The following is a 20630-nucleotide window of genomic DNA, read 5'->3' on the forward strand; positions in this document are numbered from 1 at the left end:
TCTCAGTTTCTCTATTTGTTCCTGTGGTAGACGGACGTGAGGTGTGTCATGTTAGTGCCTGTGAGTGCCTGTGTGTGTTTCCCATTGACCTGATCATTGCCACCAGCTCAGCCACCATCATGTTAAGAACCATGTGCAGGCAGCTTGAATCAGCCTGAATGACAGATATGCTCTGAATGTTGTATACAGCTCCTTTAAAGGTAATGTGTTGGTGGATAAATATTTGATATTACAGTTTATGGACTTGGTATGTGTCTACCAGAAGAGGCAGTAAGTTTACCCTTCACTGCCTCCAGTGAGTTCCAGTAAGTTCCAGTTCCAGTAAGGTCTTTAAACAGACGTCCCCGCGCCTCTGTGAGGCTCTGGAACTGATGTAACAGTATGAGACACACACATACAAACACACAGTCAGCTGTGCACTTTCTAATGAGGTGTGTTTATGTAACAAGCCACAACAGAAGCGGTATTTCTGTGCACGCGCAATGGGAAATGAGCGCCGCCGAGTCTGTCCTGTGTGCACACATGCCAACCATAGTGCCAGAATGAACAGACAGCAGGTGTGTGTGTGTGTGTGTGTGTGTGTGTGTGTGTGTGTGTGTGTGTGTGTGTGTGTGTGTGTGTGTGTGTGTGTGTGTGTGTGTGTGTGTGTGTGTGTGTGTGTGTGTGTGTGTGTTTGCAAGCTACTTTGCAGGATACTTTGCAGGACAGATTTTAGATTATAAGCACACCAGTTGTCTGTGGATGACTCTGGTTTGGTTCAGCTGCATTTCTGTTGAGCACGATGTATAATCCTTTCTTGTAAGTCAACAAGGTGCCATTCAAACGTGACAAACCTGCGGGTGTGTGTGGGTGTGTGTGTGTGTGTAGAGAGCGCAAGCAGTGATGCACACACATAGCAATGTTTGCTGGCTTTCGGATGACGCACATCCTGAGGCCCTCATTCAGTCATCTCTGTAGTTTGTGGTTCTCTCACTGAGTCTGTGTTGTGTATCTTATAGGTCATATATGTACATATGCATCATCATCTCAAAGCAGAAAGGTATTTCCAAAATTAAAATTCACCCTGTATTTTGATATCTAAAATATTAGCATATAGCTACTAGTGCGTCCACTCAGTATTTATTCTCACTTAGAGGTGGTTATAGTATGTTTTATTAAAATGGAGCACAAGTAGTGCCTGAAATGAAGGTGACATTCACAGTTTTCTATGAACAAATAACACAGAATTCAAATCTAAATACAGTTCTCGATCCCCAGGATTAATATTAGGCCTTGAGGTAACAGATAAGAGTCTGCCAAATCCGATAAAACTCCAAAAGACAGTCTTTTAATAAGAACCATAGACTTTCAAGGTGTACAGATAATTCATTGAGGCATTGAACCATGAGAACTTCCATTTTATTGCAGTACATAATGGGGAATATTTTGATTAAGTGATATGAAAGAGTTTGTTGTTGTCTTCTCTTAAGTGTTGAAATCAGTTCCCCAAACTATTAAATCGGGGTCTAGTTCAATATAGATATTAACTACTTGAGAAAGTTCAGAGCAGTAATTTTCTATCTGGGGACATGGGGTGAAGCTGTGGAGTCGGTTTGCCTCCTCCAGGCTACATTTATCACATATCGGAGAGATCTTGGGTTATATCTTGTGTAATTTTGTCTTTGAATAATGGAGCCTGTGAATGACTTTGAACTGAATGAGATGAGAATTAATGGAAGAATAATGAATCTGCTCCGGACTTGATGCTCCTATATCTCCACATAGATCTGTGTTTCCAGCTCTCCCATTTGGTTTTCATTTGTATGAACTGTTAGACGTCATAGAAAAAGGCGTCAAAAGGATAAATTTATGAGAGTAGACATTCCCAAAACAGAAGCACCTTTAAAATTAGCTGTGTAGGTGTGCACGTACATTCTGATTTAACCTGAAGATGTTATTCGTAGGAAGTCCACATTTCTCTTACAACTAAAAAAAAAGAAGCAGAAAATACTCACAAATAAAAGTTACTTAACATACACGTCCTTCAGCTATGAGAAAACATTAACAAGTATACGTAGTATAACCCCATTTTTTTTTAAAGTACACATTACACTAACCCTAGTAAATTAATCCAACCATGACCCCAATTAATAATATTTGTAAATGATGGCTGCATCAGGGCACTAGCCATGACTGGACATCATGACCTCAGTATTTTTAAAATGGACCTGGCTGTGATACAAATCTAAAGCTTGGTAACATTCAACACGATGCCATCCATGTAAGAAGATCTCGTATTACTTGTGTCTGATGTGGTCAAACCAAAGATAGATGAGACTTGATGATTCAGCCTCGGATGGGCTCTATGGTAGGTGCAAACAGACATGTGGGGAAAGAATACTCTTGTCTCCTGCCCAAGGCTGTAGCTACCACTGAGGACGCTGAGATCTCGTCTTCTGTTACACATGTTGAGTTTTTAAGAGGCAGTCGGATCATTTTTAGACTTAACATCTTCAAATTTGACTGTTGTGACACCTGTTATCACCAGTGATTGAATGCACTTTCCTGAAGTACTTTATTTGTGCAAATTCTTTTTTTGCTGCCTTGTCGTTCTCCTCAATAAGTTTTATAGGGGAGTAATGTTTTTTCTTTTGCTCCACTACAGTCAATTATCAATAAATGTCAATAAAATATGATGCACTTTTATACATTAAACCACTCAAACAGTGTATAAAGCAGGTCAAATTATCCAGTTTTGAATAATGTAGTGCTGTGGCAGTTTTTTTTGACTGCACAATCCATAGGCCATATATATGTACAGTATTAAGTGTTGTATATGCATCATAATAAGAGCCAAAAGAGTCAGCCTTTGTTTTGCAATGGTTTTGACTCAGTATCTTGTTATCAATAATAAAATCTGTTTTAATATGACTTGGTATTAAGCTACTTGTCATATACTAAAAGTAGTACCTGATATGAAAGTGACATTCACAGTCTATTGAATAAAGAATAAAATTACATGAAATCTAAAATCCTAGTTCTCGATACTGAGGATTAATACCAGGTCTCTAGGGAACAGATGAGAGGCTGCCAGATCTTATCAAACTGTACAAGGCTGCACTTTAATATGCTTTCAAGGGGTACAGTGCTTGTTCATTCATTGTGAATTAATTTGACCATGGGAACTTCCTGTGTTTTTTCGAGTAGCCTACATAAGAGCACTGCTAAAGGGTTCAGGTGTTTTGAAGTGAAATTAGCAATACTACAATTTAAAAAAAAATCATCTTTACAAGTAAAAGTCCTTAATTAAAAATGTCACTGAGGTAGAAGTTGTCAGTAAATGAAATGTACTTCAAGTATTAAGCAAAGGTAAAATAATAATCATAATGCATAAAATGGCCCCGTTAGTGTTTTTATGCTATCACCAGTGTTTAATAGTAAAATAGTTTAATAATTTTAAAAAAGTTATTCTACGACAGGCAACAATTCACTGTTGTCCAAAATAATAATAAGCATATGTAATCATTATCATAAATAAACTTAGTATATTGCCATTATTACTGTTACCGGTTTTATGGTATTAAGGTGCTCTGCTGTTCTGCACGTGGTCTGTCCAAGTGTTACTCTATCCTAGCAGAAAAAGGCTGCTAGGATAGAGTACTCCCGTTTTGAAGCCTTGAGTTCGGCATTTCAGCTGTCTCCATCTTGGTTTTTTTGGAGCCAGAAGTGAACATATTGTGGGTGAGAGATTGGAGCTGTGGAGGAGCGAAGGATGAATCTGACTCAAAGACTGCAGCGACACACCGCAGACAGCCTGTCACTTTAGCAACCCCTTAAATGTGCATAAGTGTGGGCCTCAATTAAAATGTAAATGGGTGAGTTATAAAAAAGTTCATCTATATTCTGAATACAGGTGGCATGATTGTTGAAATTAGCTAGGTTTATACCAAAACTATTTTTTGTACCAGGCAGAAAACTTCCTTATTTCTGCCATAAAGTTTGACATGGTAACATGGGTGTTTTGGGGATTTACACTTTGGAGCCAGCCTCAAGTGGCCAGTTGATGAAGTGCAGTTTCTGGCACCTCTGCTTTGGCTTTACTTTTCATCCTCAGAGCTTTTAGTGGAAATGTAGATGGGTCCTGCAAACAATGGACTTTGACACAGAAGTGCGGTGATCACTTCCTGTGTGAATGTGACGCTTTTTTCCTACACCTTCCCATTTGCCTTTGCTCTCCTAAACCTAACCATTGGTGCCAGCATGTGCGTTTGTTGACATTCCAGCATGGGTTGCTATTCACTGTTGTTGCCTTAACATAAGCACGTGCAGTGTCATCCTACCATGTGCATTTGTTGACATCACGGTACTTGCAGTAACTAGTAATAGTAATCTGTAATCTGTATACCCAGAAATCCACTAACAAAGGGGCAACATGTGATGATTAGGGATGAGAACATGTTGGGAGGGTCCCCGAGACATGCCCCTAATGTTGACTCCATGGCTACAGCCTTGAAAGTAAGGCTGTCAAATAAATAGTTTAAAGTAGCCTTCAGCTCCTTCTACATTGCACAACTGCATTGTAAAATGAAATGAAAATGCTCAAGTGAAGTACACAGAAATTTATGCCTATAGTAGGTACAGTTATATGTAGGGCCTAGGCTACATTCCATCACTGCACAAGAGGAGTATATATATGTATATTTGTATATATATATATATATATATGTATGTATGTATGTATATGTATATGTATATGTATATGTGTGTGTGTGTGTGTGTGTGTATATATATATATATATTTATATATATATATATATATATATATATACTGTACATACACACACACACACACACACACACACACATATATATATATATATATATATATATATAAATCTCTGATAAAGCTACGAGAGTATTTCTTGTTGTGTCAAGTGTTGATGTCAGTTATTGCAGTAATATTGCAGTAGTAAAGGGAATTTAATTGAGTTGATATGAAATGGAGGACAAAGAGAGACAGACAGTACGAGAGCGAGAGACAGGGACAGAGACAGAGATGAGTGGGCTGGTGGAGAGGGCTGGCTCTCGTGCATTCCTCGCGTGTGTGTGGGCGCGTGGCTCAGGGTTCAGAGCTGTCGGTCCTCCTCCCCACTCCTCCCCCTGTGCTCCCCCTGCTCCGACAGAGACAGGCAAAAGGCGGAGGAGGAGCAACGGACCTCACAGTCAACAGACGCTGGGTGTACGGCAGTTAGTCGGTCGGTCGGTAAGCTACACCGGCAGAAGCCCACACGGAGAGAGGAAGACGTCACCTCACGGTAAGCTAACGGTCACTCTCTCCGCGAGGACATCTCCTCGGCTAGCTCGATTAACGGTCACTCCGCTGGTTGTTGCTGTCTTTTGATGCTGTTTCCGCTCGTCTTGTTTTTACTTTTGCGATATTAATCACACCTGATCTGGAGTTAGGATAACAAAAGAACACATTAGGTTTGGAGAATATCAATAATTTAGCGGAAACTCTTATGCGAAGACGGTTACAATAGGGGATCAAACTAGCTAACCGCGCGCCGGAGCAGTCACATTTCCCCCGGGTCTGTAACGTTAGCGACACCGCTGAATGAATGATAACGATCATTTAGGAGCCAGTAAATGTGTTGTGTGTGTGCATTTTTTTTTTAGATACCTGTGTTAAACGTTACTAAGATGAAGAGATTGGATTTTTAACGGATTTCTGACCAGCTGTCTTTCATTCATTCTGATTGCTTGTGTGTTTGAGGGCACAAATGTGAGTTTTAAGGATTTTAGTTGTGTTTCCGTGAGACAAAAGTGTCTTTCTGTTATAAATCCGAGTTTAATGTTAGAGGTCCTGCTGTGTATCCTTCGCCCAGCGTCCCCCGAGCTCCACATGCAGCTGACAGCCCGGTGAAGTCCCGGAGCAGGAGGTCCACTCCCTGCCCGGGGGTAAAAATAGCCCGGTGTGTCAGCTAAGCCTGGGTCACAGTAATGCGACACACAAACACCCAACAGACACGGTTCGCAGCGGTTTCCTGCGATCGGCACCCCAATGTGGGAGAGTCCCATCCCGAGAGTAGATCGCACAAACCCGATCGTGCTCCGTAATGTGTCCCGTTATGTTATATGGGTCAACAGGATGCCGCAAAAGTTGTGCATGAAGATGACACCTGTTTGTTTTACTTACCGCATCCCCCGTCAGAGACACAGTCAAGATGCCACCAGTTTTAGACTGAGCTATAAGGAGTTGTTTAACCCGTTCAGAACCTAACAATGCTCCAAAAACAAAAAAATATTGCAATGATGAATTTCTATTCTAAATGTATTCATAAATCATAAGCAAAAAAAAAGTGTTATGAGGACACTTTCCTGTGGTTTTTTTCTTTCCATACCAATGGACAAAGAATCTTAAATCAGAAATAACCTTAAAGTGAAAATAACTATTGATGGCCTTATTGGACCTTTTTTGAACAAAAAATGTTAGATTATTTTTAATGAATAAATTAACTCATATCAGTGTATAAAGTGATGCTTTAAAACACATCACACACACACACACACACACACACACACACACACACACACACAGCCTATAGGTGTTCATTTTTGTCATTTGACTAAAAATATCCTTAATGTCTGAAGCATCTCCTGAAAACAGTATGTGGAAAACCTTCAAAGGTGAATATTCCGTGAACGTAATCAGTAAGATGCATTATAAGCTCATTGTATCATTAGAAAATCAAATCAGAACAGTATGTTCCCATATAAACCTGTATTTCCCATATTCATTTTCCGGTGACATTCAGATCCACCATCCATCAAGTCAACAGATATCTTTTGAAAACATCCTGAATTAAATGTGCAAATCTTTTATATGATTTTTTTTTTACCTGCATAAGTAATACAACATCTGATGTTTACTTTAAAAGCCATTTAAACACAAATTATGTATTTTAAATGCATGATTTATAGACTAAAACATGCCTTGTGCCCATCTTTCCTCATCGGCATCACTTGTAAGAAAAGGGGGTGTGGCTCTTCTGCAGTCCACTTTAGATGAGGTGAAACACTGTGATTGGCTTTTAGACATCCCATCAAATAAGTGTGTGTATTTGGGTAAAGTCAATTGATAGTTAAAATAGATATAGACAGCCTATAAAAGTTATGTCCATTTGAACGGGTTAATTCTGTGTGTAGTACCCCTTTAACACCAGCACTTGCTGCTCTAATGTGCCATATATGTGCATTTTTTTCCCATCTTGAGGTTTGAGTTCAGCTGCAGAGCCACACAGCTGTCGCACCCACAAGTCACTTTGGTGCTAAAGCTGCAGAGGCTGCCCAGGTGCTCATGACTCAAAGGACGATGTAACCTAAATTTTTTGTCATGTGTAGCCTACTTTCTGTTCTTCACTTGTCTTAAAGTGGAGGGTGAAATAATTCATGCCCTGCTTTATTTGGCTTAAATATGCAGCAGCACGAAGACACAATAAAATCAGCCAAGGAGGGAAAGAATTGAGCTGCAATTTTTTTTTAAAAAAGTGCAGGCACACAAGATGCAACAATAAACAAAAAAATAAATGGGAGGTGAAAACTCACACACAAAATACCCTATATAATGTAAGAGGGAAAAGGGAAGCAGCCCAATTACAGACTCAGGGGCAAAGCCTGAAAAGATTATGGATAAACAAAGCGCTGAATGCTTTGAGTTTGCCTCAAAATTCTCAATTATTATTTTAAACCAGAGAGACCTGCTCTCTTGTTCTGAGGCTCTCGCTGAATCATTTCCTAATGAGCTCCGAGCTGAGGGAGAAAACATGAAATCCCCTTTTTAAATTCAGCTGTAACCTCAGAGATAAAACACAATCAGCTTCTGTGACCATAGGCGGTGATGATTTCTGTTTTCCTGTTTGGTTTTCAAGTGATGGAAGGGTGCGAATAAAAAAGAAAGCTGAGAAGATTGTCCTTAGAGATGAAAAATATACAGATAATACTCTGCAGGGCAGGATACTGAAACCAAACACATACAAACTACAATGCTAGATCTCAGTGTTAAATGACACAACTGGTAATTATAGCTCTGGTATTCAAAGATACATTTTCAGTGGTCTTAATTACAAACAGGATTGTACAGGGCTTAAGCACTTAGTGTAACTTGGTTGAGCTGACAATGAACATCTAAAGTAGGTTTTGGATATTTTCCCACTGGCCTGCCTGTGTGTCAGTGTAGATGAGCCAGGCAGCTTTTGGCCGGAGAAGAAAGGTGTCCTGGTGAGTAGGTGGCTCTGAGGCTGGAGGCTTCGGGGAGAGCAGCAGATGGATGATGATGTAGCGGGTACTGGCGCTCCCTGCCTCCCGCCACCATCCGTCACGCGCTAATGATCGTGTCACACCTTCTCCCCGGGCGGCCGGCCGCTTCTGCAGCGCTCAGCTCAAAAACTGGTAGCTCCACTCAAATCCCCTCTTCACGGCCGTCGGCTGAAAAGCCCGGAGACAGACTGTGCTGCAAGCCTCTCTATCACTAATTCTTCACTTCCCTCTTTCTCCATCGCCTTCCTTCACCCCTCCTCACCTTTTAAGTCCCTGCAGACTCTTTCCTCATCTCTCTTCATCCCCTGCTTCCCTTGCCTCCCATTCATCTTGTTTTCTGTGTAGTGCATCTGCTCCACATCATTCTTCTCCCTCTCTGTCCCGTTTATGTCATGTTCCCTTTTGCTGCTATTGCTCTAAATTCACAGCTCTAATATACTTAAGTACCAGAATGCTTTCTCTGATTTTATACACCATTTTTATTTGATTGTGATGATTAACCCTTTAAAACCTGAATCAACATCAATGTTCTGGTACAACAGTCAGATGTCTTTCGCATGTACTCAAACCATTGAAACAGGATTTCTTTAAAAATGTGGGGAAAATTCTGTCAGCTACTTGGCATGAAATTTCCTGCAAATTGCAAATTGCAAAAAAAAAAATTAAACGGTGACAAGCAAAAGGCCTAAAACTAAAAAAAAAGAACACATTTTATTGGAAAAATGCCTTGGAAAAAATATCAAGAAAACTATATATAAATAATTGCTATAATTATATATTTAATTTGGATTGCAGAAAAAATATTTGCTTTTTTTTTTTAGTACCCTTTTCAGGTCATTTTCGGTTTTTGCTCTGTCACTTTTGGGGTTTTTTTCTCTCTAATTTCATATAAATTTCTTGCTCAGTTGGTTATTTCTAGTTAAGTTGCCATTGTCTTCTTTCCATGCTTTTGGATGAAATCAAGCCAATTTTCAGGTTTCAAAGAGTTAACGGAGACGTGTTGTTTCTTCCTTGCCCCTCCCCTCTGTGAGCTCTGAGGTCAGGGTCAGTTACAGTGCAGCACACATGGAGCTGGTCTGTTTGGCTAAAGGACAGCTCAGCAGGAACTCGCCAACAGCACATGAGGGAGTCTCATTAGTTATATGTCCTATAAAATGTTTAGGTGTCTTCCCAAGGCAGTATACAGAAGCCCACCAGGCTGACACAGTGATCCAAATCGGCTGCAGCATCTAGCAACACTTGTGCTCTAATTTATCACAGATTACCTTCTCTATGAATCAATTACTCATATTTCACAATATTATTGATGATATGACAAAAATACTGAATTGTTTATCATTCATTTCAAGAACATACAATTGCAACAAAATAAGTGTTATAGTTGTATGTCAGTATAAATGCAGTTTGCCTTCACATATTCAGTAAAAACTGGACAAAAATCTCCCAGTTCTTTAGTTTGTAAACAATGACAGTAACTCATAGAGAGATTCAGATTTTTTAAAATAAAATATCAATTGTACAACAAGATCAAATCAGTCAAAAATGACACATCTCAACAGTTGTCAAATACAAAAACAATGTCTTCAGTCTATAAATGTTTGCACACCACTGAAGTTGCTCCTGGTTGGGAGCAATTTCAGACACACTTGTTGTTGACTTATGATGGCATCATGTCAACAAGTCGAAATGCTGCCATTATCACGATATGAGTTTTAATTGTCAATTAGAGATTATAACGGGATTATTGTGGATGAGACGGTATTATCACGATTATTTAGCGCAAAACAATTTTAATGAGTATTTAATTAATTAATTGCAATATATTGCAATTTATTACTTTTTCAAATGTAAATTATGTACCCAAAGAAAAAAAGGTTTAATCGCAGCAATATGTATGTAGTGGACTAAAAAAGCAATTGAGTTTTATTATTGTAGGTGTCTGCGAAAATTTAAATTAAAATTTGTAATATTAATAATTTATGTAATTAAGATTAATCAATACTTGGCCTTTGTGTAACAATACAGTATTGCTACACAAAATATCGCAACACTATGCTATATCTATTACCTCCTCCCCACCTGTAGTCTCTTTGTATAATCCCTCAAACTCAAAGAATTGTCACATCAAATAACTTCATCCTCTGGAAAACCTCAGTCTATATATAAATAAAAACAGTGGTAACAACAAAGTTAATTTATCACATTTAATATCTAAAGTAGAGTATGTTTTAACCCATTATAACTTTATATAATTGCAAAGTATCACATTTAAGTTTGATGATATTCCCATAATAAATTTTAAGACCAATAACAACAGAGATTTCAGGCGCGTCTTGACCAAAATGAGAATATTTTTGCCGGCTGGAATCACTGCTGTCATGTCGTTTTTTCATTGAGGCGGTATAGGAAGTAAACACCACTTTGGTTGCACACGGACTGACAGGGGCCTTTTTTTAAAAAAAAAAAAAAAAAAAGTGCTATTATCTCCAGTCGGGTGTTAAATAACCATGTTATGGGACTCGGCATCCTCTGAGCTCGTTATTCTGTCCCCAGGTGTTACAGGAATAAGTGTCCCCTTGAGCTCTGCTTTACAGCGGGATGTGTCCCCACTGAATGCAGTTGGCCCTCTGGAAAAGATGGTGGAATGCCACTTCCTCTTGTGTCTGTCTCTTTGGTCTCTGCAATATTCTCACCACCGGGATCAGAGACTCAGCTCGACATTCTGGGAATATCAGTGCTGGCGGATCGGATGATCTCCACAGCTGCTGTTTCTAAGAAAAGCTCGAGGACACATCGGGCACACACAACAGACATGTGTTCACATGAGCTACACACATGTAAACACACATGCAAATATCGAATCCATGCACAGGACTACATTGCTACCGTCACACACACGCACAGGCACATTTACAGTAATACGCTTTAAGCAGCAATTAACTGTCAAGCCAGAAGAGCGTTTGGGAAGCATAGGCAGAGGTTACACACACACACACACATACGCAGACATACAAGCTTAGGTACTTGATGTCATTTCCAGCAGCTACGCTTTTATGCTCTGGCAGCTGTTTGATATGTGTGTGTGTCGTGGTGTCTCTGTTGTCGAATGACCGCTAACATCGTTTTTTTCTCCTGTGTTTTTCGATCTCTTCAGGCTATTTTCCATTGACCAGTAAAGAGCCGGCAGAGAGAGGAACAGCAGAGAAGGCGAGCACAGGCGGAGAGGATAATTGCGTTTCTTGCTGCCCTGTGGGAACATGGGATATATGACCTCATCATTCACCTGTGAGGCTCTCCAGTAAAAAAATCCAGATAGGTAGGAACAACACACACACAGACTCATGCAAATGTAGGCAAAGATATCTTTAAATATCAGTAAAATATACAAATGAAGACATTATGTGGCGAAAGACAAACAACATCACGAGTCCACGCTTTGCGCTGTTTAGCAGGATGACTGAAGCAGCTGTAGAGAGCGCAGATGTCCTCCTAAAACCTTGTGATTTGACGTCATGTGATGTCATCAGCTGCCATTCCCCATCGCCATGCCTGTCCCCCTGCATTCAGAAGGAGGATGAGGAGTGTCATCATGACAGTAAGAAGCTGGAGCAGCAGGTGAGTAACACTAAATATACAGTAATTAGAAAAAGAGGTTGCGCTTCAACAGTTGGTTTCTCAGTGGAGTGCTAAGCCCAGAGGCCAGTGAGCTTATTCTAAAAAATTGAAACGATAGCACATCTCAAGTCTTCAAGTCAAGGAAGACAAAATATTCTCGTTTCACTTATTTTTTTGGCTCAGAGGTGTTTGTTTATAATGAGGTGAGACACTTGAAGACTTGAGATGTGCTACCTTTTCAGTTTTTTTGAATATGATCACTCAATATATAGTGTACCACATTATTAAAATGATGCACCCCCACTATCGCTCCCCACATGCTCCGTTTATGACAAATTGTTTCCTCACTCGCAGAAAAGCTGTAACCAGGTGCAACCAAAGAAAAAAGTTAAGGTAAGCTATAAAAATGCAGCGTCTCATAATTCATTTGTACAGAAATATCTATTGCATTATACTCCATGAATCTGTAATAATGCTTGCTTGTGTGTGCATCTCAGGCCAAAGGGAAGTTAGTGCGGAGTATGGCTGTCTGTGAGGAGTCCTCACCATTTGAAGACACCCAGGTAACACACACACACACACACACGCACACACACACACATACCCAGATCATCATCCACCTCCTCCTCATCACCACGCTCAAATTACTCTTTTTTATTTTCCTCCCTCTCAGGCATATCCAGACGCAAACATCTCATCCAGCTGCCATGACAACGAGAGAACTTCCTGTAAGGAGGAAGACCATGAGAACAGCGCAGATCCAAAGAAACATTCACTGTCCAAAGGTGTGTGTGTTTGTGTGTGTGTGAGATTGATATCTCATAAAGAGGAACAAATAAAATGTAATAAAACAGGATTCAGTGCCACTATTTAGATGTAGTTCTCCTGGGGTGTTTAATATTGCAGTGCGCTTTTTTGTGTTTTTGTTTTTATTGTCTTGTAATACGTCCTGCTCTCCTGTCTCAGAGCTCAGCATGGAGTACACTGATTCCACCGGCATAGACCTGCACCAATTTATCGTCGACACCCTCAACAGCAACCCCAGAGACCGCATGATGCTGCTAAAACTGGAGCAGGATATGATCGACTACATCACCAGCAAAAGGTGTGTGTGTGTGTGTGTGTGTGTGTGTGTGTGTGTGTGTGTGTGTGTGTGTGTGTGTGTGTGTGTGTGTGTGTGTGTGTGTGTGAGTGTGTGTGAAGGAGAGAACATAACCTTGGGTCCTCATTGAGCTATCTACCTTTTTAGGCATGCCAAGCTAAAACTTGTATTCTCACTAAATCCTATTTAAGACGGACTACGTTTTCATGCTAATTTAAGATATGTTTCAGCTCATCTATTATAATTCTGCCCATACAGCTTATTTGGCGTACTGATCAATATATTGAGCCGGTTATGTTAGTGTGGGTGTAAGTGAGCCACCAGCAATTAAATTGGACTTAAGCCAAAAAATACAACCAGTCTCAATCTACCTGCTTCTATCGCCTTCTGTCCTATCTCTTCCCTCCTCCCACTCTTTCGTCACTCCCTTCTTTTATACTTTTTTTCTCTCTGCCTCTCTTTCTTCACATCTCAGTCCCTTTAAGAAGTTTCCTCACATGTCGTCCTACCACCGTATGCTGGTCCATCGGGTGGCGGCCTACTTTGGCATGGAGCACAATGTAGACCAGACAGGCAAGTCTGTCATCATCAACAGGACCAGCAGCACACGCATGTAAGCACGCATAATGCATGTAAATCCTCGTCTTTTCGCATTTATCGTGAAGTAACGGTGGTTGTTACTTGTTTGTCTTCAAGACCGGAGCTGCGTTTTCTGGATGAGGTGCACAAGGACAAGACAGATGAGATCCACCAGTGGAAAATTATTCTGAAGAGAGACAACAGCTCAGATGACCAGGTCTGTGTGTCCTCTTGTCTCTATAGCAGCACTGTCTCTGTGGAATTTCCTCTATAATTGACATTGATCCTATCAGCGTTTTTGACCTGTTTTTGTTTCGCTCTCTGCAGAACCGACTTCACCCCTTACGGGAGAAGCAAAGCAAGTCGATGGAGGAGAGAGAGGAGGAGTACCAACGAGCACGAGATCGAATCTTCAGCCAAGAGGTGAGACAGAAAGAGAGACAGACAGGCAGATATAACATTGAGATATACAGGAGACTAAATTCTCCACTGTACTTTTACAGACACCCAGCACCCAGGAGAACACCCATGCAGAAACCAGGTAACTTTGCCTGCAGTATACACTATCCATGTGCCTTTTCAGCTTTTTATATTTAGATGAGGGCATTAATATATGTCTGTGTGTGTGTGTGTGTGTGTGTGTGTGTGCAGGACTGTGGAGGAGTACAATCCATATGCTGAGACCCAGAGGAGAAGGCAGCTCTTCAGGTAGAGCTCTGTCTGCACAGATGCGTAGTCATTTATCATCTTAATCTGGTCAGCTTGGCTGCAACAGAGCTTTTCAAAATCTGCAGTGGAAACAAAATGAAGACCTAGATTTTTTTTTCTATTGAGTGTTTAGAACTTCTGAATGAAAATAACTGAAGGGAATGTTTTTTATAGATGATTTATGTCCATGAATGTGTGCATGGCCTTCATTGTGTGTGGCGTTTCAGCAGGTGTGGAAGCCACTTTTGTCCACCATTCACATAAACAGCATGCCTCTCATGCAGCAATAAGAATGTAGGACAGTGACACTCAGCTTACGCCCTGCAAGCCAAATCTGGCCCCTGATAGGGTGCCAGGTGCACCCCAACCAGTTTCTAATTGACACAAAAAGAAAGTGATGCACACTGGGAATTGTTCTTATAGTTTTACTATATTTAAGTTTCCAAAGTGCATAAAACGCCATCAAAAAAGGACTTGTTTATCAAGAAAATTGCCAGTGGAGGATCGCCCACGCCCCCTAACAGAGGTCCTAGCTAAGTCCCTGATGTCCTAAAGTCCTAGAAACATCCAAAATCCTAGAAACATCATAAAATCCTAGAAATATCCTAAAATCTTAGAAACCTCCTGAAATTCTAGAAATGTCATTAAGACTTAGAAACATCCTACAATCCAAGAAATATCTTTGAAACGTCCCAAAATCTTGGAAACGTCTTAAAATCCTAAATATATCCTAAAATCCAAGAAATGTGCATCTTAAAATCCTAAATATGTCCTAAAATCCAAGAAATGCCCCTGGCCACCTGTCGTTTTGTAAAAGTGGCCCCAAAGCAAAGCAAGTTGAGTGTCCCTGCTGTAGGATAATTCTGGATGTCCCTCGCAGGGGGAGCCGTGACAGCTCAGGCTCCAGCTGGACAGGCAGCAGCAGGCAGAGCAGCACTGAGACTGACTGTCGCTACAGCAATGACCCCCGACCTTGGAGCAGCACAGACTCTGATTCCTCCTACCAATGGACGAGTCCCGCCCCAAAGCCCCGCCAAGTTGCCAACCACAGCTGGGACGCACGCGGTTCAGGTGCATCAGAATAACATTTAGAGACTCTTTATCACTTCTCTGTCACACCTTAAAGGTGTGATTACAGTCATCGAGGGTGAGACACTTCACTCCTCTCTACCTGTCTGCAAGCAAACGTATTAGCAGATTTCATCGCTGCGCCACACTTGGGAAAATCACTGTTTTTAAATGATGTCTGTTCTGTATTCAGCTACAGTTAATTAGCAAAAAGCAGTGCAAGTTCTTCTGGTGTGAAGATATAACTCAATCCATGAACGTTCACACCATAGCTGTAAATTTTCACACAACACCTCCAGTCATCCTCTCAAGAAAAATACGTCATTGCTTAGGTGCTGCACTCAGTATGTTTTTAGCAAAGGCGGTTAAAAAAAAATCAGATTAAAGATGTTGAATGTTAATTTATTATGTGTCTTGATGATAAAACTTTGCTCATCTCTAATCACTCTTTCACTTCTTCTCTTTCAGGCTCCATCTCTCTTTTCAGACTGACGTCCACAGATGAGCCTGCTCCTAACTCTGCCTACATCATGGAGAACGGGATCCCACCAGGAAGCATACTAGTGAACCCACATACTGGTACATAACACACACACACACACATCAGTAAGATTACATACATAATACATACATATTTATCACACTTATCAACCCTCTGACCTCTCAGGGCAGCCTTTCCTGAACCCTGATGGAACCCCTGCTGTGTACAACCCTCCGGACAGCCAGCAGCCAATCAGGAGCCAGCCTCAGCTTCAAGGCTCTCCCTCTCAGGTAGCACGCACACTGAGCAGGAAGTGTTTGACTTGCAAGCCATGTTCAGACTGACATACATACACGTCGCTGTCTGTTTCTTTATCTCTGTCCCCATATGTGTGTCCCTCTCAGGTGGTTCAGTACTCGTCTGTCTCGTACACAGCTCCACAGATGTTGCCTGTCACTCCCTCACAGCCATACACCACAGTATGTACTGCTGTGCAGCGGCCACACATGCGTGTGTTTACAGTATGTTTGTGTTTCGTGTGCTTGTTGACCTGCTTTCTCTTGACCCACAGATTGAGGATCTCTCCACGCAGTTCGCTCATGTGAGCTGTCAGTCGACGGGTGAAGCTCCGCCCCTCTACCCTCCCAGTCAGGGTTACATCTATGCAGCTCCTCCCCCTCCTCCTCCCCCTCCCAACCCCCCCAGCTACTGCCAACCCTCACCTCAGGTATGCATTCAAACGTGCTTTACAGGGTTCCCACGGTCATGTAAAAACTGAAAAAGTCATGGAATTTAACAGTCTCATTTTCCAGGCCTGGAATAAGTCATGGAATTAGTAAAAATGATTGAAAGTTTTTGAAAAGTCATGGAAGCTTGTTGTGTGTAATAAAAATAGTTTTTTGGGGATAACCGTCCATGTAATTTAATGTACAGTGAATATATTTTCTTAGAGTTAGCTGTTAGCTCTAATATATGTTGACTTATGGCTGCACGATATACCATTTCAGTATCAATACTGCAGTCACATCGAAGGATGTGTGACGTCAAGTAAGGCAAAATAACTCAAACTGTTTATTTGCTAAATAAAAATGGAAAACTCATACAGGTGCCGCAGACACAGTGACATGCATGTTTTTCCAAAATACAAATGTTATCACTGGTCCTTGAGAACACATGGAAACGTTTTTAAATTTTCTCCACAAAAATGTGTGAGAAACCTGGATTTATATTTTTCATGTGCCTTTTTTTGATTTAGAGCATGCAGGATTCCCACGTTCCCATTTTCCAGGCCTGGAAAAGTTGTGGAATTAGTAAAAATTGTTAAGTGATTTGGAAAATTATGGAACTTTGTTGTGTCTTATGACATTAATTGATGGAGTAATCCTCTGCAGGTAACCTCCCGTGTAATGTAACTCAGTAGCAAATTTATTTTCTGTAGCTGTCGACGTAACATAGCTCTTATATGCATCGATGTGTGAGAGTGTTTTGTTAACCATCATGTGCGTTTCTTCATTTTCTCCCTGCGTGTCGTCTCTCACGCCATGTATGCCAGCTGGCTGTAAAATAGTTTGAATCCGTTACGTTTGAAAAACACCGGGCAAACAGTCATTTTATGGTCATGTAAGGTGTTGAAAATGTTGCTTTGTATATAAATTCTGTATAATATAATTACTGTGATATGGTAATTTATTTAAATTAATTTAAAGGAAGAATTTAAGGTACATAACAGTAAGAATTAAGCCAGTATTATTCATATTATTTTTTTTTACAGTTGCCTGTGTATTATTACGGCCAGTACCCTACCTCAGCTCAGCACCCATGCAAGCCTGTCTCACCGAGCCAGCACATCCAAAGCCAAGCAGCACAACCAACAGGTACTAACCAATGTGTGTGTGTGTGTGTGTGTGTGTGTGTGTGTGAGAGAGAGAGAGAGAGAGAGAGAGAGAGAGAGACCAGCGCGGGACTGTGGCAGTAGAGGAGGGGGCCGTTACACTGTCAGAGATGTAGTCTGAGGGTCTCACAGTGAACCGGTCTCTTTTCCTGCTGCTTCTATTCAACGACAAAAACAGAGGAGAGACACATTTCAACACTGTCATCATATGTCAGAATTTAGTACATCTTCATGAGCGAATTGTGAAACAGCTGCAAACAGTCCGTCAGGACTCTCTAGGCATCAGTGGCTGTTAACACAATAAACTAAAATGAATGTATATAATCATACTCAAGACTCAGAGCGGCGACGTGTAAAACAAATGACTTCATCAACAGGACGGCATGAATGAAGTCAAAATGCGATTGTATTTCCACAACACTGTTTCTTTTTGTTGCTGTTAATTTTTAATGTTGCCAATAAATTAAAATGTATCTGAACAAAAATCCACAACAAGCACTGTAAGACTTTATATGGTTTTTAAGTCAGTTTTTAAATTAAGCTAAAATAAATGATAATGAAAACAGAAAAATCCCTAAATGCTTAGAAATAAAAAATAATCAATTTGTTTACTTGTCTATGTGTATATATATATATATATATATATATATGAATGACCACTAACAATTCCCTTTATTTACCAATTCGTGCATACAAATGTAGACAATATGGACATGCTGACAAATGACCAAATGCCAAAAATGGCAACAAAAGATGTACAGATGTAACTGACTTACAAAACAATAAAGGGTGATAACAGTTGTGTTATCAATGTCTTACACAATAAAATAAATAAATAAAAATTGTGCTTTTTCAGTATATTGTACAAACTTTTATGCAATAAATAGCCAAAAATAACTATATCACTACCTTTATGATTATTCTAGAAACTGATGGTAGTATGCTGCAGCGCTACTGAACTGTATTGCATCAAATGTACGAATGTTTATGATAAAAAAAAAAAACGAACATAAAAAGGCACGGATAAGCAACAGAGTAGGGCATGATGTGTTTCAGTCTGGATGCATTCAGGTGAGTTTTGCAGGATGGAGAATGGTTTGTTAATGTTTTATCTAAGCTTCCTGGTAGCTTTTTAAAATAACTCTGAAATTCTCTCGTGGCTTGACTCTTATATTAACATTTTGCTGAACTAATTGCAGTGATGAAATATTTTGTTAATAATCTCTTATTTAACTGTGTGTTCGCAGCAGGTTACGCCCCTGCTGTAGGGGTGCAGCCGTCGTCGCACACCCAGGCCCAGGCTGTGCTGGGGACCTACTCACCGATGGCCTCTCATCAGCACCGTAGCATGGTTCAGGTAAACACAGAGCACCCAAAGGTGTCGTTTGGCATCAAACATCTCAGCCCCCGAAAGAAGCGTTAAGCACTTCAGAAAGTGCTTGTGGTTGCAAATTCTTCACTCCAACTTTATTTTTTCATTGTGCAGGGAGGAATTTCACTGTCCTATCCCCAAAGTAAAGTTGTTGGTGGGGAGGCGGGTTACTGCTGCGTGGTGCCCCCACCCTCCCACCACGGCAGCTGCCATCCTCCCAGCTGCACCAACCTCAGCGCCCCGGCCTGGAGCGCACAGTACTGATGATGCCTCAACGGATGGAGCGATGAAGTTCCTGTGTGAACTCACACGCACACATTCTTAACACCTTTTGTTTCACACTCACCTAAACCCGCCTTCCTCCTGACGATGCCCACAGGGCACACCGTTCACACTCATAACAAGCATGTGCACACACACACACACACACACACACACACACACACACACACACACACTCACACACACACACACACACTGACTCACTCACAGAAATGTACCACTGTACCAAAGCTTAATAGTATATATCAGAGCTGCTGTATTGAATGCATAATTTATATACACAAATGGAGTTTTATATTGATATTAAATTATATATTGTGTTCCAAGGAAATGCACTGTGTGAATAGAATAAACTGCTGTGGCTGGATTGACGACGTCACATTTCTATATCATCCCGGCTCTTTGTTTCCTCTGATGTTGATGACGCTAATGCAAATGGATGCAGGGGAGGCGAGATACATACACCAGGAAATATAGTACATTTTATTACTTTCTGTTCATATTTATATCATATGATAATCAAAGTGATGTTTGCGCTGTGGAAAAGCAGAGTTATAGGTTGTTAACCTACCATTGAGTTCATAAACGGGAGATGAATGTCATTATTTTAATGTCTGAATAACTAACAAGCAAGTGAAGGATTTTGCATTAACATGGTTAATCGTTAAGGGCGTTTAGTTTATGGGAGTCTTGGTGTTATTAGGAGACTCAGACGCTTGCTCAGTGGGAGCTTTCGTACAGTCGAGCAGTAATGTTCAGGTTTTCATGTTCATGAAAACAAGTCAATGTGGAAAATGTTGCAGATTATATAAAAAGCAGAGATATCAGTTATAAACCACTGAAGGATTCTCACTGTGAGACTTGAGCGCCCCCTCCTGCTCAAAAACTCAATACACGGTCCTCGCACGTAAAACAGCACAGGTCATTTTGTACTGCAGTATATTTTCACAATTTTCCAATTATACTTGCATATTTAGAAGAACAAATCATCCATCAAATTTCCACATTCGAGTTGCTGGAGTTAGTACATTTGGGGATTTTTGTAGGGCTGTAATTACCAATACTGTAAAATCTGATAACTTGATCTTTGTTAAAATAATCTTCGAAACCAACAGCCTTAAAAAGGAAAGCAAATATAATAATTTTAATTTATGTTTTCTTAATATCTAACTGTTACATTTACTCAAAAGTAAGCTATAGTTACTTCATTTTGTGGAGTTGTTGCAACTTTAAAATG

General features: G+C 40.5%; 1 protein-coding gene across 3 annotated transcripts; it reads left to right on the forward strand.

Annotated features, from left to right (window-relative positions):
- The first annotated feature begins 5136 nt into the window (after positions 1-5136).
- arpp21 (cAMP regulated phosphoprotein 21) lies at positions 5137-19780 on the forward strand. 3 transcript variants are annotated; one of them, XM_088090778.1, is made up of 20 exons: positions 5137-5294; positions 11450-11611; positions 11745-11910; positions 12265-12303; positions 12408-12473; positions 12584-12695; positions 12877-13015; positions 13488-13625; positions 13709-13808; positions 13919-14014; positions 14095-14132; positions 14243-14299; positions 15180-15370; positions 15836-15946; positions 16035-16138; positions 16253-16327; positions 16420-16575; positions 17620-17722; positions 18987-19096; positions 19226-19780. In XM_088090778.1, exons 3-20 carry the CDS (start codon positions 11749-11751, stop codon positions 19373-19375), a joined length of 1947 nt encoding a protein of 648 aa, XP_087946904.1. In that variant the 5' UTR covers positions 5137-5294; positions 11450-11611; positions 11745-11748; the 3' UTR covers positions 19376-19780. The 3 variants fall into 3 exon arrangements, with proteins under 3 accessions (XP_087946904.1, XP_087946906.1, XP_087946907.1); XM_088090780.1 differs by having other exon boundaries at positions 18990-19096; XM_088090781.1 differs by lacking the exon at positions 16253-16327.
- Positions 19781-20630: the final 850 nt, after the last annotated feature.

The sequence above is a fragment of the Plectropomus leopardus genome, chromosome 17, assembly GCF_026936395.1.
Source record: "Plectropomus leopardus strain MGB_pleo_1.0 chromosome 17, ASM2693639v1, whole genome shotgun sequence".
Taxonomy (NCBI): domain Eukaryota; kingdom Metazoa; phylum Chordata; class Actinopteri; order Perciformes; family Serranidae; genus Plectropomus; species Plectropomus leopardus.